Source organism: Oreochromis aureus, linkage group 19, assembly GCF_013358895.1.
Source record: "Oreochromis aureus strain Israel breed Guangdong linkage group 19, ZZ_aureus, whole genome shotgun sequence".
Lineage (NCBI taxonomy): Eukaryota > Metazoa > Chordata > Actinopteri > Cichliformes > Cichlidae > Oreochromis > Oreochromis aureus.
In genome coordinates, this window is record NC_052960.1 from 2,302,566 (window position 1) to 2,326,527 (window position 23,962).

Here is a 23,962-nt window from a genome sequence, read left to right on the forward strand (position 1 = left end):
CAGCAGCACAGAGGGGACAGACAGAGATGTCAGCGCCATCAAGGACAGACGTACAGCCTCTTGTGGATCACACAGATATTATGTAGAGTGATGACAACATTATTTTCCCAGAACCTCTGCAAAATCCTTTTTCTGCTCACTTAGAGCTACAAACAACACACAAAGGTAATTGGACACGGTTTTCGTAATTATCCCCCGACGGAGGCAAAAAGCATTGCTTTCACTGTGACACCAGTCTGAGTCTGACTCGCTCATTCTCTTACATGCATGAGCGCTCAGTTAGCACTTGATTACAGAAGGAATGACTCTCAGGGAGGGATATGAAGGTCCAGATGAACATTCATACACAGAGGTATGGAGCTCTTTGAGCTCAACTTTGTCTCGCTTGCCTTTATTATGCTCTAAAGAAATGTGGCATAATTATGGCACAATAACCCAGCAATACTGCCTAGTAACACGTTAAAGCACAGAGAGAATGGAGAAGTCCAATTAAAGAGCTGTCACACAAGGCTTTGAGGGAAACGTGGCCAACGTGCTGTGCCAAAACCGATCCTATCATTAGAGGCTGGCGTGGCTTTGAGGTACAAATGCTTTCAAGTCTTTCTTTCAGCGAGCTTCCGCCGCAGTCAACAGGTGATGGCTCTACTTGATTATTAGCCCGCCTTAAGCCTACTAGTATCAATATGCAGCTACCTGTGAGATCTATATTAGAATGAAAATTTATTCCGATGATCAAAAGCAGTTCAACACCACTTTGTCTCTCATGATAAAAACAAGCAAGTCAAGGCTTCCTTCTTTTAATGCTGAGAGACAAACTGAGCAGCTCCACATGTGCTCAGCTGTCAGAGCAACACCGGTTAGACGTACTTTAGAAATCAGGTACTAGATGTTTAGAATCGTCCATCTTCTTAACAGTTTATCCAAGTAAGGGTCACGTGGGCGGAGGGGTGGAGCTATAGCCTAGCCCAGCTGTCACTGGGCGAGAGGCGGGGACACCCTGGAGAGATTCCAGTCCATCACAGGGCTAACACAGAGAGACAGATGCTCATTCACACCTATGGCCCAGTTAGAGTCACCAGTTAACCTAAAGAGCACGTCTTTGGACTGTGGGAGGGAACCACGCAGGCTCATGGAGGTCATGCAAACGCCACACAGAAAGGCGACAGTGCTAACCGCTGTGTCTATAACCACACTACATTCACATGCTTAGTTTAGAGCCTGGACTGTCAAACATGCATTTTATTGAAAAATTCATTTTTTTTTCTATAATTAAAAGCGCTGCTGCTTCCTGTTTGGCGACAGAGGAAACAACGAACTGACAGCATCTCTGGATCTCGATTAGTCGTTTGATTGACGCCATTTCTGTTCCTACCAGTGAAGCCTCGTGTCTGTAGATTTCAGTGAAGTGTTCATTAAAGTCTGAATGTTTCCGGGATGTTATTCTTGATCTGATGGCACCGTCGCATCAGTCAATCCAAATCTGTCTAAGGACAGAAATGACAGGAGTGCAGGGGTCCGGACCCCGTATCACATCAGACAGGTTTGGACCTCTGCCTACTATCCTGTAAGTCCTCTACCTCGAGAAGGTGAACAGTTTTCAGGCCCCTCTTCTGTGGAACCAGCTTCCAGTTTGGATTCAGGAGACAGACACTATCTCTACTTTTAAGAATCCTCCCTTAGTTACGCTACAATAGACGTAGGCTGCTGGGGGATTCCCATGATGCATTGAGTTTTTCCTTTCCAGTCACCTTTCTCACTCACTATGTGTTAATAGACCTCTCTGCATCAAATCATATCTGTTATTAATCTCTGTCTCTCTTCCACAGCATGTCTTTATCCTGTTTTCCTTCTCTCACCCCAACCGGTCGCAGCAGATGGCCCCGCCCCTCCCTGAGCCTGGTTCTGCTGGAGGTTTCTTCCTGTTAAAAGGGAGTTTTTCCTTCCCACTTTCGCCAAAGTGCTTGCTCATAGGGGGTCATATGATTGTTGGGTTTTTCTCTGCATGTATTATTGTGGGGTCTACCTTATAATATAAAGCACCTTGAGGCGACTGTTGTTGTGATTTGACGCTGTATAAATAAAACTGAACTGAAGTGAACTGTGTGAGCCATTGGTCTTTACCTTTAACACCAAGTAGAATAAACCATATTCAGAGTGTATTATGCTGAGCATCACTCTGTTACAGAGCAGCCGTTCATTCCACAATTAAAATCATCAGAGTCTGCTCAACTTTCAACTGATTTTCAAGTGTTTTAGATTCTGATTAAATCATCAGATTTCTTATATACATATATCCCCCCCTCCCCCCACCTCTCCAAAATTAGGCCTACTTGAACTCAAACTGGGCAGTGTATGAAGTAAACACAGGCCTAATTTGGACTTTTAAACCCCCCGCTGACTCAGAGTGTCTGACTTTTATCTTGATTTTTAGCATTCAAAGATAGACATCCACGTTCACGTCTACTGCTGAAGTCTCCGAGGCTGCAGAAGCGAGCAGCTCCAAGGACAGGCGCTATAGCAGAGGCTCCTTCACCACAATAAGACGCCGTTTCTGAGAGCGTCGTCTCTAAAGAAAAAACAAACCAAAGATGGAGCGTTCCTGTAACTAAGTAACCAGTATCCAGTTTGTCGTACACATTGATCAAAGTCTCATCTTTAATTTACAAATCATTGCAAAATATATTAGAGAAAACATCGTCTGAGCGATGGTCATAACTTTTTAAGTATTTCTGACAACCTTAATGTATTCCCAAGTTTAATTATTTCTTAATATTGACATTTCTAATTAAGCGGCATAATTGGAAAGCTTGTGCGCAGTGGCAATCATTTCGGCGGCCGCTGAAAAATTAATATAAAAATTATTAATGAATACTACCGCTTTTAATTGCTGTGTACCCATATTCATAATTGCTGCAGCATCCTCCTTGAAATGACATGATGACAAATACGAGTGTCATGTCAGCGCTTTGCTTCTTCATCTCACACCTCAATCAAAGCTAATCCATTTCACCTAGCTATGAACACTGAAACAAATTAAAGCCCCATTTCATTTTCCACCTTCATTAATGCATCTTGTTTCCAAGGTTACAATCATTTAGCAAGTGTGCAACAAACAAATTCAAAGAAGCACACGCTTTGATATTTGGAGAGGAAGACATGGATGGAGCTTACTGGGAAAACAAATCGGCACAGAGTCTTAATCCTCCCGGATCCAAAGTGTTCTGCACGTGTTTATCACCAAACAAAGCCTTTTTCATCTGAACAAACATTTTAATATTAGACTTTAGGAGCTTATGCCCACAGAATTATGTTCGTTTTTTAAACTTTGCCTTGCTAAAGCTAGACCGGTAAGCAGCTAGGAGTCTGTATGCGAGCGCTGACAGGAGGCAGCGTGAGCAGTAGCTGCAGAGTGTCATTACGTTCGGTGTGTTTCCTCCTGCAGTGTGATGTGACAGTGCCAGACACAATGACCCAATTTGCCTGAGTGGCTATGGGAAGGGGGACGGGGGGAGCTGCAATAGTAGGCTCCTGCATAAATACTGTACAAAGACTTCAGGCTCTTAGGTAACAATGCAATTTCCTGTATGTAATGCAGTCATGCAGACTGTTTACACACCGCACTTCCCTCTTTGCTCACACATAAAGGAAAAAATAATGAAGAGCCTAAAGAAATCCAGGGGATGGAGGTGGCTGGGGCAACGATGAGTCCTCCGACTAGCCTCTTTCGCATGCAAATCATATCTGAATTTCTCATTAGCATAAATGCATGAGCAGCTTTAAATGCTTTTAATTTTCAATCTCGCCAAGCAGAGGAGTAATTTGTCACTGTCAAGATGGGAGACTAAAAAGAGGAGGGGGGGCAGACCGGAGGGAGCCAAGGACTCCACACTAAACTGGAATCACAGAAAATTTCTGATTTACTAATTGACTGATGTGCAGTTCAGTCGAGTTGCCTTGAAGGTGTAAATAATTCTGTGTATATTCAAATGGCAAAAATGAGAGAGTGCGGGGTGGATATGGAAAAGCACATTACATGATGCTTTTCCCCAGGCCATACTTTTCTCTGGTGATTCCAATTTCCAGCCTTTTACGTTTTCACTCTGTCTCTCTAAAGGGGTGCGAGTTTGCTGTTTTAGCACATAATCACAGATAATCAACTGGAAATTAAAAACAAAATGTCACATTTTTTACATCTTGCTGCCATTACAGAGAAAGAGGCTGCTCAAAGCTATTCATCAGCGAAGCACAAAACATTCCTGCAGCTTATCACATAAGCAGTTGTAAGTCATTTAAAATTTTATCTCCTTTCTTTCAAGATGTGAGATCAATTGACAGTGCACTCTGAAGTCTAAACCACTAATGCCTCGGTTTTTGAACAAAGCAGTTCAGATTCACACAGACCTTGTTAGCTAAATTTAGCTGTAGGTGAAAACAGGGGGAAAAGATTTAACAAGCTCCCCCATTTAAATGACTAAAACCAATTATGCAAACATAATTAGTATTCCATAAGAAAACTAAAGGCGTCTGCGGCGCGGGGCGAGCTGCTTACCTCCGCACCAGGTTTCCAGAACCATGCTGCGGCTCGCCAAATGAATTTACTCACCTCACCGAGTGAGTGCCAGTCTCACACTTCGAGCTCCAGAAGCTTCAGAAATTTGGGAGAGCCGATCATTATGGTTTCAACTTTATGTGTGCTGTGGGGAATTACTGCAAGATAAAAGAGACAGTGTTTTAAAAGGAGAGAGAAGAAGATGCTGAAAAGGTGTGACATAACGGTAATTTAAGGGTCTCTGTTTTTTGTGCTGCAGTTAAAAGTTATGGCCAAAAATTATTGACAGGACGTCCCATACCAACCGTACCAACCACACCATAGCCAAAGATGATACCACCTTTTTAATATATTCGCTAAAGAACTGCACCGAAAATAAAACCCTTATTTGGCTGAACAAAAACAAAAAAACCCACAAAAAGGCAGAGGAAAGAGGAGCTGACAGAGTCCATCCATCCATCCATCAATCCATCCATCCATCAATCCATCCATCCATCGTCCGTCCATCTATCCATCAATCCATCCATCCGTCAGTCCATCCATCCATCAATCCATCCATCCATCCGTCAGTCAATCCATCCATCCATCCGTCAGTCCATCCATCAATCCATCCATCGTCTGTCTGTCTGTCCGTCCGTCAGTCCATCCATCCATCAATCCATCCATCCATCCATCAGTCCATCCATCCATCCATCCGTCAGTCCATCCATCAATCCATCCATCGTCTGTCTGTCTGTCCGTCCGTCAGTCCATCCATCCATCTATCGTCAGTCCATCCTTCCTTTTCCATGTATCCAACTTCAGAGTTGGGGGAGATGGGGAGGCGGGTTACAACCCAGACAGGTGGATTCAAAGCCAGGACGTTCTTGTTGTGAGGCAGCAGTGCTAACCATTGCGCTGCCTAAATCCAAAGCACATCATCATTTAATAATTTAAAATTCTAAAGTTTTAGACATTCAAGCTAAAATGTAACCCTTTTCCAAAAAACTCAACACTACAGTGAAAACATGAAGCAGACCTCAGGGCCATGACATAGTCTAACCAGCCACTTCATTAGTTACACCTTGCTGGTACCTGGTAGGACTTTCTGCCTTCAGACCTGCTGTAATTCTTCATGGTACAGATTCAACAGGCTGCTGGAAACATTCCTCTGAGATTTTGGCCCATATTGACATGACAGCTTCACACAGCTGCTACATATTTGTCGGCTGCATCCATGATGAGAATCTCCCGTTCCACCGCATCCCAAAGGTGCTTAATTCGACTGACATCTGGTTGTAGTGGAGGCCATTAGGGTACACTGAGCTCACTGTCATGTTCAAGAAACCAGTTTGAAACAATCTGAGCTTTGTGACATGGTGCATTATGCTACTATCAGAAGATAAGTACTGTGGTTATAAAGCCGTGGTGTTTAAATGATGCTCAGTTGGTACTAAGAGGCCCCAAGTGTGCCAAGAAAATATCCCCCACACCTTCACACCACCAGCAGCCTGACCCACTGATACAAGGCAGGAGGGATCCATTCTTTCATGGTATTTACACCAATATCTGACCCAACCCTCTGAAAGTTGCAGCAGAAATCAAGCGTCTGAAGGCAATGTCCGTGTGAACTGTAGCCTTAGTTTGCTGTTCTTACCTGAGACAGTGGGTCATTCTCTGTAAACCCAGGGCTCGCAAAATCGCTAGCCCGACGTCCCGGGGCTAGCGAATTTTCCAGTCGGGCTACCAAAATCTATCTCAGCCCTGCCCGTCGGGCTATCATAGGAAGGAAAAATATGTGTCAATGCTTTTGCATTCTTTCGGAAATGTGGCTGAGTAATTATGTCATTGGCATCGATGAGCCACTGTCAATATGTGACACATTGAAATCGCGTTTGAATTTGCGCTTGTTTTTTGCTTTCACTTTCACTTTGCGTTCGCGCGAACTGTGTGTAGAGAGCGGCAGCACTGATTGGTGAGTGACGATTAATTGCGCACCAATTCCTCTGACATCGTCTTATCACTCATTAGCTTACTATTCAAACGTGACAAGTGAAATCTCCCACAGCAAGCTTAAACATGTGAGAGGTTGATTGCGCAGAGAATCGCCGACCGTTATGTAAGTACGTGTGTAAAAGCAGCAGGATTTACGCCGGTATTTTAGTTCTGCTGAGCCAAATAAGACAGGTCAGGGTGAAGAAGGGGCAGCCAAATAAAAGCCGACCACAAAACGGAAAAGTTATGACAAATCAGACTACGAGGCAAAAAGAAAGCTCAGCTTTTTTGGTTTCATGGACAAAAGAATTTATGTGGCTGGAATATGACGAGCTAAATAACATAATGTTCTGCCGGGTGTGTCGTGAGTTTCATTTCATTTGAGTCGACAAGCGCCTTTGTTACTGGGACCAGTAATTTTAAGAAAGACCCCATCAGAACCCATGAGAAATGCAAGAAATGCATTATTGCCCAGTCTGCAATATCTTTCCCAGAACAAACAGCAATTGCAAAAAACATACTAAAAATAAACCAAGCACAAGCAGAAGTCCTGAAAAATCTTTCCAAAGCGTACTATGTTGCGAAGAGTGAACTACCATTGTCAAAATGTAGCAGTCTTTGCAAACTTCAAAAAGCAAATGGCCTCGATCTTGGTTCCACTTACCTCTTACCCTTGACTTCAGTGGAAATTTCAGATTCAGGATCTGATACAGACTGATTCATGTTCTACACAGTTCTTACAAGTTCATAGAAATTTCTGTTCAATTAGAAACAAGTATTTGAGTTGATGACTGTGATTTTTATACAGTTGTTGTGATTTGTATTTTAACAACTTTCTGATTAATTTTTGTTTCCGTTACGGATACAAAACATTAAAAAAATTGCTCTCTTTTTTATTCGGGCTACTTAAATTTATTTTGGGCTACCAAAAACTGAAGAGTGCCTGCCCGAAGGGCTACCAGAGATTTTGAATTTTTGCGAGCCTTGAAACCCCACAGATGGTTGTGTGAGAAAATCCCAGCAGATCAGCAGTTTTTCAAATACTCAGGCCTTTCCTCTCCAAGCTGAGGCTCCATTTGGATTTCGGCACCTTTTTGTGACCGTCTCTACATGACTAAACATGAAGAGCAGTTGAACAGGTGTACCTAATGAAGTGACCGATTGCAAGCTGTTAAAGCAAAGTTAATGTTAACCTTTAAGTAATCAGTTTACTAGCTACATTAGCCAGTAGCTAAGGATTATCTCCAAAGTAATGCTACATTGAAACAGGAATTAATAAAATAATAGCGTTTTTTAAAAATACGTTTAAAAAATAAACTGAAGTGACAACTTACCTCTTTGCTGTGTTCCAGATGATTTTAATTGTGTAACTATGAAGCTATACATTTATATAAATCTTTTTTTTTTTTTTATCTCTCTGTCATGAACTAGATTTCTAAAGCTTGGGAACAGTTCCCTGAAGAACATCTAGTTCCCTCTCAGACCAGCTTTATTATAGCCCTGAAACTAAAATCTATTCGTTGCGGAATTAACTCAAATAAGACAATAAATGAGCTAAACTTCATTTGGTATTAGAGGTTTTTAGCAACCAACAGACCAAACCACGCATCAGCCGGTTCGTCTCTAACCACATTATTACATTTCTGACACGGTTCCGCCCTAAAGGTGGAGCAGGCCCACAGGTAATGCAGGATTTTCTTACATAAGTAAGTAGTCGTGCCAAACCTGTTTGCGCCTTCGAGCTCCCTTCCAGCTGATGGTATCTAATTGTAGGTTTGTTATGCATTGTTGGTAAATCCAATTTTAAGTGAACTACACATGAGGGGCTACTTGTTCTGGCTGCAGCTCAACCTGCTTGTAAAGCAGCTGTGACAGTCCAGCAGCAGCACAGGCACGGCAGGAACAAGCATGGTTTCCATCAGGCTCACACTGCCCTCCAGTGCCGACAGAGGGAATTTCAAGAGAAATGTGAACCAATTTCATCAAAAATATGGAAAAACAATATGTAAAGAAACTATTAAAATGCAAAAAAACAGAACAATGAGCAATATTTCGCCACAGATAAAATTTAATTGCATAAAATATTTATTTACTCCCACACAAACTGAAGATATTATTTTGGATGTCATTTACATTAAATGAATGCAAAAAGTTCATGTTGTTGTTGAATCTGCATATAAACAACCCGTTTTTTAACATTTGACCCATTTATGTTACTGATGAATCTGCTTAGATTCATGTGGAAGTAACACAGAGGTGGCGTCCTTTGGTTCATGCTCTTAAACTACGTTATAGGTTGCTCTGACACAAACCCCAACAATAACACGATCCCTCGCGAGCAGCAACTGGTGATATTGGCGATAAAGAACTCCATTTCAGCAGGATAAGACTCCCAATAGAACCAGCATCAGGAAGGCCCACCATCTACAGCAGGGGTGGGGACCTCCAGGCCTCGAAGGCCGGTGTCCTGCAGGTTTTAGATGTGTCCTTGAACCAACACAGCTGATTTAAATAACCTCCTCAACATGTCTTGAAGTTCTCCAGAGGCCTGGTAATGAACTAATCATTTGATTCAGGTGTGCTGACCCAGGGTGAGATCTAAAACCTGCATTGGTATATCTGTAAATGTACCAGATAATGTGATTTTGATTTGGACTTTTCTTGGCTAATGTCCACCAGCTGGTGCTGTTTGGAGTTTTAAGTGGACAACAGTACACTGTAACTTGTAAACTGTGTTTATTGATGCAGTCTATGTGTACTGTATTGTATTTCATCTGTTTCGTAACATTTTATGTAGAATTATAAATGTCCCCTCATTTCACAAGTAAAAGATTTTATTCAGTTCAGTTTTATTTACACAGCGCCAAATCACAACAACAGTCGCCTCAAGGTTCTTTATGTTGTAAGGTAGAGCCTACATTAATACATACACAAAAATCCAACAATCATATGACCCCCTATGAGCAAGCACTTTGGCGACAGTAGGAAGGAAAAACTCCCTTTTAACAGGAAGAAACCTCTGGCAGAACCAGGCTCAGGGAGGGGCGAGGCCATCTGCTGGCTGGTAAATTATCATGGGCTCATTCGGGTTGTTCCCACCACGTAGACCCATTTCCTCTTCCTGTTATTGCAATTATGATCACAGTGGTCACCAGAGTGTAGCAAAGGGGGGTGTTTACCCAGGGGTGTCAAACATGTGGTCAGGGGGCCTGAACCAGCTCACCAAGGGTTTCATGTGGCCCCCTCGGATTCCTTTGCCTGGAGTGAAAACTGCAGTGAAATCAGTAATGATTCCAGTCCTTAAAAAATGCATTTCTTGTTATTTTGTAATGATGACAAAAGTATAAAAGATGGACGAAGCCACCAAGATGTCACCGACTGTGACAGGACAAGGGAGGGACAGATCTGACACCAAAAGCTCCGGGCGCTGGTTAATCTTTCTTTATGACTCAACTATTGACCAGAATTTATAAAATTAACTTCATGTTTTATTCAGTATGACATGAAACTAACGACTGACCCAGTAAAGTCATCGGGGACAGAGCCGTGACCCGTTTAGCCACAAATTTTTAGATTCCTACAAGTCTTCTTGGGACCAGAGGAGGCGCCCCCTGGTGGTCATCAGAAAGCGTGCAGACTCAGTGACTGGGAAACCTGTAAATGTTGTAAAAGGATACTTCATTAAATGACAACAATAACTCACCAAGTACAATACCTTCTGTTGTAGGGGGTATTTTTTAATTGGTCTTATGGTTTCAGTTTCAGTGATGTGGAGAAGTCTTGAGTCAACCCTCGTTTCTTCACATTTTGGTAGAAAAATCTGAAATAGTTGCAGTGATTTAGTGAAACATAGGAAAACATGCATGAAGTTTCTGCATTTCTAACAGGTTTGAAATATTCTATGACCACATTTATTCTTCATCAGAGCCTGAACCTTCTTAGGTAGATTTCTTTAAGCAGTCTTCTTGAATAGTTCCCCGGGCTTCTTGAAGGAAAATTTCAAGCTCCTCTCTGGATGTAGACATTCTGTGTTTTCGGTACAGAAATGTTTTCACTGCATCAGCAGTGTGTTTGCTGTGCTGTCCAGATGTTATTGCATGGTGGATCACAATCTGATGGTACCTTTCTGGATTCATGATTCTATCAATTTTGACAGAAACCCCCAAACCACAGAAAGCCTGACTGCTTGTGTCCTGTATGTCGAGTCCAGTCAGAGTTATTTCTGTAGCACATTTTAAATGACCTATGTTGAACAAAATATACACTATATATACATATATATAACGGTCACCACATTAACAATAAAACAAGTATAAAGACTGTGTTTGCATAATAACAGCCAAGACAGTCCACTCAGCTAGTGTTTTAAAGTGAGTGAAAGACTGGACAGCTCTGATGTGAACAGGTAAGATTGGGAGCCACCACTGAAAAGGCTCGATCACCTCTGCTTTCAAGCCTGGATCTACAAATATCAAAGAGCCGCTGGTTCGCAGACCCCAGGCTCGGGTAGGATCGTCGGGTTCTGTCAGGTAAAGAGCACCAAACCACGGAGACTCTTAAAAACAAGTCAGAAAATTTAAACTGGATCCTGACCACAGATTATTTATATAACATTAAAATTATACACCCACTGTATCAGTGTTTTTTTTAATACATGTGAATTCAAATCAGTGATATTAACTATGTTTAATAACAATATTAACATGGAATAACTCATGATAATTTTTAATAATATAATAAGATGGTAAATTGTCATAAATATATTAAACACTTCATTTTATATTGAGAATTAGCTTTGTAGGTCATTCAGTAACAACTGAATTATGATGAAATCTAAATTTATATTTCATGTTTACATGAGTCTAAAATACTAACATAGGGTTTCCTGTAAGGCGGGGGTGGGGACCTCCAGGCCTCGAGGGCCGGTGTCCTGCAGGTGTTAGATGTGTCCTTCATCCAACACAGCTGATTTAAATGGTTAAATGACCTCCTCAACATATCTTGAAGTTCTCCAGAGGCCTGGTGATGAACTAATCCCAGGGTTTTGTCTAAAACCTGCAGGACACCTCGAGGCCCGGAGTTGGCCACCCCTGCTCTAAAGGTAATAGAGTTAGTGCTATTCCAGCAGTGTTCACAAGATGGCGTTGTAGCTCCATGGCAGATTAACCAGAAGGCTGGCGTCCTTCCCCATCACCACAGAAACATATTCAAAACACCAGATCAGTTTCAGACATAAAATATTTTATTTGAAGCACTTAGTTTGGACTGATATACATTATCCCACAGCTCGTTTCTTAGCCCACTCCAAATGCCATGAACAGGAAGCCGTTGCCTTACGTGCCTTCACCCACCATCACAGCAGCAGATCCATAACTACCAAAACCCCCACATAAATTCACAAAATCTACAGATTCCAGCCGGCCAAATATCAAGACCACATCCATTTTTGTCTGAGTCGCACCGATTGCTCAGAGACACTTCTACAAACATTATCAAAAGCAGTTTGTTTTCAGGAATATATCAGCACTAGCTTCCGTACAAAACGCCCACTGTGTTACTGAAGCAACCACGAATGCTGTAAAATGTCTAAAAGAAGAGTAGTGTGTGTATTCACGTGCACAGATGCAAGAACAACATGGCTTATTAGCATTGGTGCAGAATCATCAGGATCTCTTTGTTAGTGGACTGATCGAAGGCAATGTAGTGTCAGATCTGCATCCTTAAACTTTCCTGAACCTGCCTGCGAGCAGCAAACCACAGGCCTGTGTCCTGTGCAGAAATGGTATTGCTTTAGGTTTTTCCTGTAGTGACAAAAATGTAGTGAAATCTTTTTTTTTAAATTAAAAAACAAAAAAAAAGAAAAGTTTGTGTGTTGGTTTTAATAGAGCCTGACGGGGTCATTATCTTTGGCTAACTGTAGAGTATGCACGATATGCAAAATAGTTTTGAATCTAAAAATACATGTAATTTATACATATTTGATCATAATGGCTTCGATTTCTGATTTATAAATATAAAGCTTTAGCTTTAGTGTGGTGAGGACCTTATTGGGGTGGTCTCGAAGACTTCGTGTTTGAAGAGAACTGCACTTCTTCCAGATTCCACTCACAATAACTACAAACAGCATTACAGCAGAAGCACTCGTTGCATAGAACCTGTATGTGTCGTTCATAAAGCGCACTAGAACAGCTTCCATCTTTTTAAAAACTTTCAATAAAACACTCGCTTTTGTTACCAGTCACAGGTCAGCTAGTTAATACAGTAATATCTAAAACTACAAAAAAGTCACCAAACAAAATCTTAGCGCACAAATTAGTCACTTTCATCGTGTCATTATCTGCAGTCACAAACTAATATCGTTGCATTCGTTCAACATTAAAAAAAGGTTTGTTTTTAAGGCTCGACCCTGCAGATGCATTACACCGCCATGCAAATACACACATTCGATTGCAAGCAGGCAATGAGACACTGAGATAGGAAGCTGACATTGAAGAGTGTACATAAGGTCTTCTGCTTATTGCAGGTTTACTATGACACATTTATTGTGTTATTCTCTCTCTCTCTCACACACACACACACACACACACTCACACATTTGCACACGCACAGACATGCTACGCAACTTTTTCAGGCTTTTCGGGCAAAGTGAGAACAAACGGAAAAAGAATGCCTTTTGCCTCCAGAGGTGCCCTCAGCGTCTCCTCAACAAAGTAGGCGTTCTCCTCCTCCACTACAAACTGGAGAGTCTGGCTTTTGTTCACGCAGTAGATGCAGTTCCCGATGACGGCACACCTGAAGGGTAAGTGACTCCCGAGCCTCTGCGACATGCAGTCGTGCCACATTTTCACGATGGTGTTGTACTTGAAGACGTTGATCCCCTGCTCTCGGCTGACGTCAAAGCGATAGATGAAGCTTTTCAGCGCCACCATGTCAGTGGACTTCTTCCTGCTGTTGTTGTAGGGGCACTCCTGCCACTCGTCTCTCTTAGGGTCGTACTTGAGGAGGCGGTAGAAAAGAGAGCCGCCCGATACGTAAATTTCTCCACTGCAGGTGGTTGCCTCATGGGCCACTGCAAAGGCTCCCTTGGGCAAGGGGGCTACTGTCGTCCAGCGGTCCATTCGAGGGTCATATTTTTCCACTGTAAACAAACATTCCCCTCCAATGGCATACAGATAGCCATCCATAGAGACGAGCTTTAGCTGGGCACGGGCCTGGTTCAGAGGTCTGACCTCGGCCCAGCGGTTGGTTATAGGGTTGTAACAGAAGACCTTGTCTGAAACCTTGCCTTTGTCCCCGTAGCCTTTTATTCCCCCGGCCACAAACAGGTAGTTAAACATGGTGCAGATCCCACAGCCTTTAGTATTTATGTCCTCGGGCATGGCAGTCAAAGGTCTCCAGTCATTTGCTGTCTCGTTAAAGTGGTAAATCATATGGTTCTCCTCCAAAGACCCCACCGACAAGGGGCTCTGTGGCCGGCTGCCACAGCGACTCGGGGGCCGGCTTCCAACTCGGTCGAACACATCGTTTATCTCTGCAACCATCAGAGTCTTCCTCCCCTCCATTCTCTTCTTCAGAATCAGATCTCTCTCGGATCCCGTCAAACGTCCGTACGCGGCGGGGTCTTTGAGGACCTGGAGGAAGTTGTCGCTCATGAATCCGTAGGCGGTCTCCTTCAGTTCACTCAGCCGCTGCTTCTTGGCGATGGTGAGGATCTCGTAGCAGTTCTCCGCCGTGATTTGTTCAGACATGGAGTCCATAGCTGCCTGGACGGCACAGGGGATCTGCAGGATTTTAGCCCCCGTGATGACATCGACTACATTGTCTTTGCTAACACTGATGTTTGAAGTGTAAACATAGTCTATCAACGTGGACAAAGTCTTATAACTGATGCCCTTCACTTTCAGGATGTTGCGTGACAGCCGTGCTTTGAAGTAGTCACTCTTCTCAGCTAGGACAGACCTGTGAGCGTTGATCGTCTGCCCACCTACCTCTATGACTAAGTCAGGCTCACTTTGGGGTTGTGTGTTTCCAGCTTCCTGGCTGCCGTCCCTGTGCGCCAGGATTGATTTTAGAACCGGCTGATCGGCTTCCTTTTGGGCCTGGCTGGGCAGGTGTATGGAGGAATCTGCACTGTAGGACACTTTAGCTCGGGCGCCGTTGGGGATTTCGCCACCTGCACAGTTTTGCCGCATGCCAGCAATGTGATTGGAGCCAGTGTGAGGTGGGGCTTCTGGACTTTCCTTGTCACCTGAAAGGTGAAACCGATCAGCACTCGAGATGTACGAGCTGCCACCTTTCTGGTTATCAGTGTGGTTATTCTCCATCAGTCTTCCATCCAGCAGGTATTCCTTTTCAAACCCTGGAGGAGGGCTGAAGCCAGGCTCATCTTGCAGGAATCCCTGGACAAACCCTGGACATAAATTCCTGTTTTTGTCAGTAAGCGTGATAAAGTCAGAGTTCGCTGTGTGGAGGATGGCATCAGCCTCCACAGTGACAGCCCCTCCTCCCTGCCTGTGGCCCTCAGTCATCTCAATGTACTCACTGGTGATGGGAGACGGCGTCCTCACTGATCATGCTGAGCGGACGGACAAGGCTGTGAGGGGATTCCTCTCTCTTCACCTACAGTTGGAGAAAACAAGGAGGGAATTTAACCAACACCCAGCGGACTAGAACAAAAAGAACCCGCCGGAGTCTGGAAGCTGCAAAGACTTTCTCGCTCTCTAAGGGGCGCCCTTTCTCTAATATCTTGAAAACATTTGAAGGAAAAAGACTTTTTGCTGCCAGTAATGATTTGTGATCCACAGCCAAAGCCATCACGCACAACCTTTGATGCGCAACATCTGCAGCTTAACAAAGAAACACAAGTAATCCCGACATGCAGCTTCTGCAAACTGCCTGACCCACTGCAATAATCACCCTGTCCTCTCTATGTGGTAATCTGTACACATGCAGAACGCATGCGCATATGGTGGCACTCCGATGGAATAATGTTTAATAGGAAGGAAAACGGGTATTTTTGGAATTGTGTCCAAAACTCCTGTCTGTCTCCTTCAAGGATAACGTCGCTCGAACGAGCCACAGCAGCTCATTCATTAGAACTGAGACGATTTAAAGCGTTTTCATGTAATTTCAACAAAATGTGAAACCAAAGCATGGATTTTTGCGCGTTCTCGGTAAATTGCGACCTACCTTCGTTTTCTGGCTGTGATCAACAGCGCGACACCAGCGCTTTCCCTGCTAGTCTCTGCACAAAGCTCAGTTACGTAAGGCAGTCCCGAAGAATCGGCGAGCCTGAGCTCCCCGGGACGAGTTCACCTCACGGTCGATTCCGATTCACGGTCACCTTTATCTCTACCTCCGGACACTCCGGGCTGCCGTTTCATCCGCTCATACTGTAAAATGTGCCGGAGCTCCGCGGCGGAGGCGAGGCAGGGGGACGATCAAACAGTCATCTCAAGTCACACCTCCTTCAGATCAGCCGTGGACGTGTAATTTCCTCCGGTGGAAAGTGCGGAGAGCCGATGCGCGCGTCCAAGCTGGAGCAGAGGACCGCGGTGATAGGCTCCCACCTCCGCGAGCACTCCGGATGTTGATTTTTGTTGTCTTTATTTGTTTGTGGAACAGCTGGCAGGAGCGAGGCGGTTATTATTGACCCAGACCACGCCCTCTTCGGTCGGCGTTAACCCCACACTCAACGGCGCGTGCCTCCATCTGCTGTGCGCGCGCTGGACGCAGCATTCCTGCACATGATCCGTGTGAGGGGGACCGCGGGGGGTCAGATATAAGTCCATGTGCATGTAACTATCAGAGCATCTGTAAGCTCATATAAGGATTACACCCCCAAAAACACTACTAAAAAGACCGCTTCAGTACAATTCACACGTGATAAACGAGAAATAATGAGATGTGTGAAAACTTTGTGACAGTGGGTACAACCTGCAGGAGCAGAGGGTCAACCGTGACGTCACCACACTAAGACGTATGGAGGAAAAAGCCCGTAGAGATGAACGGTCCTGGATGGCTGGGCTCATCCCGGGTAGCCAAAGCATGGCATCATTCAGGGATGCAGCTCACAGCTGAGCGTCTTTACAACTAAAACACTGAAAATATATTCAAAGCATTCACCGCCCTGTCAACGGAATAACCACGAACATCAAAAAATGTGAAAACAAATCCAAGAGGCTTTCACTGCATGAGATACAGTACAGTACATAACAGATTTATTACACTGTGTTTGTACCTGTGTTTATGCCACATCTGCCCCAGATTAACAGCACTGGTAATTACCAAATTCATGTTTTACGTTTCTGTTTGGGCTGATCCACCAGTATGCACAAGCTCTCTAATCAAAATGATATTTCTTAATGCTAAAATATAATTATTGCTTAAATTTATTGCAGAAAAAAATAGTGACACTCTTTATTTTGACTAAGAGGCCAAATTACAGTTACTCACTTGCAACACTGAATAGAAAAATAAGTTTTAGTGATTGAATGTTCCTGCTTGATTAATTCCTGACTTCTCAGGACGTTCCCACTCAAACCCTGCAGTGTGGCAGAATATATACAGGCAGGTGAATCAGCCATGCTCTCTGACCGTAGGAGCTCATTTATACAAAATGACAGAGCTCCATCAGATCAGTTCAGTCCTATTTCATTTATGTAACACAGTTTACAACCGAGCTCAAGGCGCTTCATACTGTGAGGAAAAGACTCGGAGATAACTCACTCTGTTTGAAGATATTTCACTTAAAAGCTTTTAACATGGAGAAAGAAGCATTTACTTCTTCCTGAATGGGCTTTGTCAGGAATAGAAATATTGTCCTGCTATTAGTTGCTGCTATTTTTATAATCATCATTAACATTTCAGTATTAATAGTGAGGTTGCAGTTAGATGCATTCAGATGTTCAAATATATGGTTATAGCCTTTATTACAGGTCCAAAGAAGAACCATTTTAAATGGTTCTGTTGAATCTATAATTTAAATGTTATTAATGCTTTTATGATCTCTGTGTAGAGGGCAGAGACAGGACAATACTCTCTGTGCCAAAATGAGACAGGAAACAAAACGCGTCTGCAGAGCATGTTTTGCAGAAGTGAAACTGAAGCCAGAAGTTTAAGTGCAAGGGTGTTTAGTATGCATTTATTGCGGATTAAGCCTTAAGCAGTTGTGGTAGATTGAAACAGTTGTTTATATATTTCACATATAAGTCAAGATCATTACACACAGGATGGCCTTAGCCTGGTTGGTTGCTTAAGTTGAGGTCAACTAAGGTTCAGAAAGCAGATGCAAACTCTGCACGTACACACAGACAAATAGTGAGAGGTCATGACACGTACGTAGCATACACTGCAGACACATACACACAGAAATGCAGAAGTGTGCCGACGTACTTAGAGGAAGTGCACCAGACGAGCGACAGCGAAGAGGGAAGCACCGACCCGAAGACAATGTTTTTAGAGCAATGTTAAAGGTCAGGGAACATTTTGTGGTTTGGATTGACGTAAGCTGTACTATTGTCTATTTTTGTAAAAGAGGGGCTTTGTTATTGTACCCATATAAAACCTTGTCTCATGATTGTAAGTTCAGTTCAACACTGATTGGGTTGTTGAACTCACACATGTGTTCATTAAAATGCCGCCTAAATTGCACACGCCTGGATCTGTGGTTTTATGGATTCTTCTCTCAACATTGAACCCTAACATTTGGGGGCTCGTTCCGGTGAGAGAGAGGGAATGTTGGGGTTTTGGTGAGATCCGGGGTCCGTGGTAATTGGACGGGCAGACGGTAATCAGTGGTGAAAGTGAGCAGGCATTCCCGGGGCATTTAAAGGTAAGACACTGCCTGTTGAAATATATTTCCAAAAGGTGTCACATTGGGCATGTCAAATTAAAGTCTACTCACTGGAATTACTGGTAAATGTCTGTTTTTAATTTTGGCGAAATTTTGATGAAGTTTACCGGTTGAAGTAATGATAATGAAGTATAAGTGACAGTACTGAGTAATGAGAATAAAGGAATGAAAAGAGAATTAAAGCAGTTGGACTGCGAAGTGAACTTTAGAATGATAGGGAATTTGGTTATCGTGTGGGTTCAAGTCCCATTGGTTATGCAACCCTTAAGAACTTTCTCGGAGGTGACGCTCCCTGCTGGATAGAGAAATCTATCCTTCACCTAGCGATGACTAGGGATAGTTTCGGGCAACATCCGAAGAGGACTGGGGAATCTCTAAAACTGTTGAGGGTTGTCCTCAATCTTAATCCTGTGTTGGGTGTAGATTGTTGTTTCAAATTATTCTAAATTTGTCTAGGACGACAGCGGCGTCTGTTAAGAAGCGCATAGCCCGGACGTTGCGATCCCTCCTCGATGCGGACGCGCATTGTTGACCTACGGCGAGTAGGGTTAGCTCGGTTTGGCTTGACCGTGGGGTACAGGGCATCCTGAGATAAGCTAGGGGTTCAAGTCCCCTATTCTTGCGCTTTTTGGCTACCGGTAAATTAAGTTAGGGCTAGAAATCTGGACAGAGCAGTTCGAGTCTGGTCTGGTGAATTGATTGCAAAAACCTGAGGTTTGCCCGTTCGAGTCGGTTATGGTAAATTTTCGAAATTTGTAGGAGCGACAAGGCCTAAAAAAAATCTGTGCAGTTGTAATTTAAGACGTCTGTAATATAAAATATGAGATCTATGAGTAGGATCAGTCTCTGTGTCAGTCATGCACAGCCGGAAGTGCACTGATTGTGTGTGTAAATGCAAATGAGCAGCAGTGACGCAGAGAGAGGGTGGTTTCAATTTTGAGAGGACTGAGAGCTTTTGCTAAATGCCTGTATATAAGAGCTTATTATGAGAGTGTAAATACAGTGTGAATATATTAGTGTGGATGCATAGTAAATGACTGAATTTTGATAGATGTATATTTCGTGAGCCATAAATGTTGGTGTGTTTTATTTTTTCAGTTATGTGTGTGTGGGGAGAAGCTGCGAGGATGATGAGAGGTTTCAGTTTTCTTTTTCTTTTCTTTTGACTTGCTCTTTCTGATCATGGAAGGCATGTCCAAAATACTCGTATGAAAGCGTATTTTGTGTGATTTTAACTGTGTGAATGCTGTCAGTATTTGATTTGAGTGACTCTGCATGATTTGTCTGAGTGAGTGGAAAATGGCAGTTTGAGAGAGAAAAGGCAGTGTGTGTGAGACGATTACTGAATGACTAAAGAGGTTAGAACCTTTAAAAGTGTGTATGAAAGAAAGGGGTATGAAATATATTTCTTGTGTGAGGAAAAGTAGGATGTTTTAAAGTTTGAAAGTGCTTTTAATTCAAGAAATCCATGAGAGATGTTATGACAGGTTGAGTGTATTTTTTCCGATTGAAAATACATAAGTATATGTACTTGGGAAGCCCAGTTAAGAGATTATTGGGTGACTGATGCTATAAAACTGACCTAAAGAATGGTCCTGTCCGTGGAGAAGTGTTAGTTGTCCTGATGTTTGGAAGAGCTCTATTTAAAAGTGTGTGTGAGAGGAAGGTGTGTGTGTGACTGATGATGTCAGGGGAGCACCCAGAGAAATAGACAGATGAGTTAAACTCTAAGAAGATGAAGCGAATGCATGTTTTAAGAAAAAGTAATAAAGTAATAAAATTATATTAATTACAGGTTTTAGAAAAGAGACAGACTGAGAGAAATAAATACAGGAACTAACAATTACATTAATGAATTGAAAATGCACGTACACAAACTGTTACATGTGAAATTATTGTTGGAAAGTTTAATAAAGAAAGCAGTTTACACTCCTTTAATTTCCAGAACCAGTGTGTCCCCTAGGCCTGATAACACTCTTGCCCAGTTGGCTCCTGTAGTAGGCGGGCATGGAAGGCTGGACAGCCCATGACGGGTAAGATCCCACCTCGAAACCCTGGGACAACCTAAGGCAAGGCGCAGTCACGATTGCTCGAACCTAAGTCCCGGAGTGACCTTGGAGTCACTGGAGGAGACGGATTTAACAGGTAAGGCCACTGGGCACAGACGAAGGGGAAATGTCATTCACAATGACCAGTGATGAGCCAAAGAGAGAAAACACACCCTGTCAAAAGGAGTTTGGAACACTGGAAAAGAAACATTTACAAGATCACAAAGATCATAAAGAAACATTTATAAGAATCACACATACAAACAGAAAATGCACTAACCTTACAGAGACAAGCTCATGAAGATTAATGAACAGATAATGACTTAAAACCTGGCTAAGAACACAAACATACGTAATTAAATCAGCCTGCTAATTTCATGAGGGTTAAAATGGTGTGAATGGTTAATACAATTGATGGAAAGATTTAAAATAGATGGAAAAAACAAAAGAAAAGTGTCTATAAGAGTGACTCAGGAGTGCTCTTGCACTGATTTATCAAAGTAAGTGATTAGTATAGAAAGAAAATGAAAATAATTCAATGATGTGATAAGGTTTAAAAACATGTATTCCTCTTGTTAAGTTGGCTGTTGAGCTGTGGGTTTATGCAAATTAGCTGGAGTGAGTGAGTGACAAAGACACTTCCTGTGTGCGTGTGTGGCGGAGGCTTTCGGTTCAGTTCAAGAGAGAGCAGTGGCTGTTGAAGAGTATTGGGAGAAATATATAATGGTAAAGTATCAGGATATTTGATTACGGTGGTCAGGTCTGTTCAGAGGGGCAGATTTGGACAGGAAATTTATAATTTAAGGATGATATGTGGTTGAAATTGGTTTTTATCTTGTGCTGAATGAAAACGGTCTTTGATCTTTTGACGAGGTTTTCGGTGTGTTGAACGGGTGAAATTTAAGATTGTTTCAGATTTTTGAGGCTGTTGTTTTATTTCCAGAGAGGGTGTTTCATTAAGGCAGGGATAGGTCTGAGAGGGGCCCCAAAAATTTTTTGTAGTAGTAAGTGCACTCAGGAAAAAACCTGTCAGGTGATTTTGTTTGGTACTTTGATGAGCTAATAATCAGCTCTCTTTTTTCATTTTTGTTCTAAGCAGGCCTGGAAGAGAGTGAACGGACGGCGCTGACAAAGTTACCAAGTACGAAAATCAGGTGGGCAGTACGGATTATAATTGATTACAATCAGAGACTGATCGGCGGCGAGTCTCTGTCTAAAAATGGATTGATCGATTCAATCCAGTCAAAAGTATAGAGAACTATTTTCCTAAAAAGGAAAACGAAATAAAACAAATGATTGAACTGATTTTGCTGATGTGGAGCATCTGATGACGTGCGCGGAAGGCTGCAGATCAGCAAAAAATATCATGTGTGAATGCATGGGAGTGAATGTGAGTGGTTGGACCAAGGGGGGAAATAAATAAAAGGTTGACAAACAGGAGAAGTGGAAGACTTAAATCTGGGGATGCTGATGTTCCTTTGAGTGAATTTCTGCTTTGTTGATTTGGGTTAGACCATATTAATACATTATAAAATGCTAAAAGGGAAACATTGATGTAACTCAAGTTACCATTAACTGAGGTAACACATGATTAATAACTGTGCTGTTTAAGTTTATTTTGTGTCATGACACAGATTGGATCACATAGGGGGAGAGTTGAGTAAAGGTTTTGTTTTCAGGAAATTCCAAGGATCCAGAGTTCAATGGAGCAACGAGTTGGAGGAGATTTGACATGATGATTAAATTGATTTTGTTCCTTAAACACAGGTTTTCAGGGCTGGAGCAAAACACCGGAGAGGACAATTGCTGAGCTGTTCTGAGAAATGAAATGACTAACCTTTTTTCCTTTTGATTTGTTAAGCTTGGGTGGAGCATGTTGAGTTTTTTGCCACATGAGATGTGTCAAAAAAGAGAGGGGTTTAAGATTTAATTTGTTTAATGTGAAAGGGGTTTTACTAGGATTTTATAACGATTGGGGTTGTTTGATAATTTAGATATGGTAAAACTGAGGCAGAGATTGTTAATTCTAAAGAAAGGAGTAAAATGAACTGAATTCTGTTTAGAAGATAAATTGCTGGGGTTAAAAAGAAGTTGTACACCAAATTAAAGGGGAATTGTGGGAATAAAGGATATGCTTTTGGGAAAATAGTGAACATTTTATGAGTAGAAAATGTGGGATTTTTCTTTTGATTTTTAGGATAAGTGGTAACAGTGACATAATGTTAGAATGTTGTTATTTTTAGGGTAGTGGAGAGCTTTTTATGAGGATGTTAAAAGTCTCGCTGACTCAAATGAATAATATTGGAGATTATATATGTAGAAATGATTTTTCATACACATTGCATTTTGGGGCCTTTAACGGAGTTGTGGCTCAGAGAGTCGTCTCTTGAGGGTCATAAACTTTTGGTTAACGTTATGATTAGCCAATCTACTGTGAGAATGACCTGAGTTTTGAAGGATTGCACACGCTTACAGACATACAGAGTTCATCAACACACAGGACAGTATTGATTTGAGGCCTAGGGCCTGAAATTCCTTTAGCTTTTAACTGAATTTGAGTTGGCCCAATAACAAATGACAGAAAGAGGAACTGAATAGGAGTTTTGCTTGTAACTAAACTGAGTGACATATAAAATATTGAGATAACAGATGCAGCTCTAACTTAGTCCTCTTATATAAAAAGCAGTTACAGAATACAGAAATACAGAAAACAGAAGCAAAGGGAGAAAGCTTATATATGTTGGTTAAGTCTGATAAAGTTTAAGTTAGAGGGAGGCATTACATTAGAAGCAGCAAAATGAAATAAAATGATATATTCAAACAGGTTATTACCCAGAAAATGGGAGTTCAAAATACTGTTAGAGTTCAGTTTTAGCTATGATGAAGTTTATCTAGAAGCAATTAACTAGGTGCTTACACTTAGTGATTAAAGTGGTTGTTTTTTCTTTGATCCTTTTAGTAGAATAAGCCCTTATAATGATTTTATGATGATTTTGCTGGTGAGAGGTGACTTTAGATGAGAGGCACTTGCAGCAGCAGGGACAGTTTTGTGCACAGGATGTTGATGATCAGATAAGGAAAAACAGGAACGTATGACAGCAGTGCTGTAAGACTGTTAGAAAGCTGTAGATTGAGATGAGTGATGTTTAAGATTATATAGGAATAAAAGTCAAAACCAAATACAAAATTAGGTTCATGTTTTGAGTAACATTAGGTTTGAATAAAGAAGACAATTGAGGGACATAAGGCAGGGAAGCCGTACTAGGGAGGAAGGGTTCTGTTTCCTTTGCAGGTGGCCAGATTTCCACTAGAGTGGGACCCAGAAAAGGGACAGACCACTAGAGATTCACAAGTGTAAGGGTCTTTCACCGGGTATGAGTGGGTTCTGGGGTGAGGGAGGAGTGCTGATTGAGCTCTGCTCGCACTCTTATTCTCTCATGCCCTGATCAACTTTAGGCTCGCTGATACTTTGGTGTGATTAACCTCAAGCATGAGTGTTCTCAAGTGGGAGCGGGCATTTTATAACTAAGACCACCT

General features: G+C 42.3%; 1 protein-coding gene across 1 annotated transcript; it reads right to left on the minus strand.

Annotated features, from left to right (window-relative positions):
• Nucleotides 1–11,743: 11,743 nt before the first annotated feature.
• LOC116310456 (kelch repeat and BTB domain-containing protein 11) lies at nucleotides 11,744–16,286 on the minus strand. Its single transcript, XM_031727234.2, has 2 exons — nucleotides 15,713–16,286; nucleotides 11,744–15,142 (listed from the first exon to the last, which is right to left on the minus strand). Exon 2 carries the CDS (start codon nucleotides 15,049–15,051, stop codon nucleotides 13,138–13,140), a length of 1,914 nt encoding a protein of 637 aa, XP_031583094.1. The 5' UTR covers nucleotides 15,052–15,142; nucleotides 15,713–16,286; the 3' UTR covers nucleotides 11,744–13,137.
• Nucleotides 16,287–23,962: the final 7,676 nt, after the last annotated feature.

Excerpts from the sequence above, each read along its gene's own strand:
- LOC116310456 (XM_031727234.2), bottom strand. The coding sequence starts at position 15,051 with ATGACTGAGGGCCACAGGCAGGGAGGAGGGGCTGTCACTGTGGAGGCT.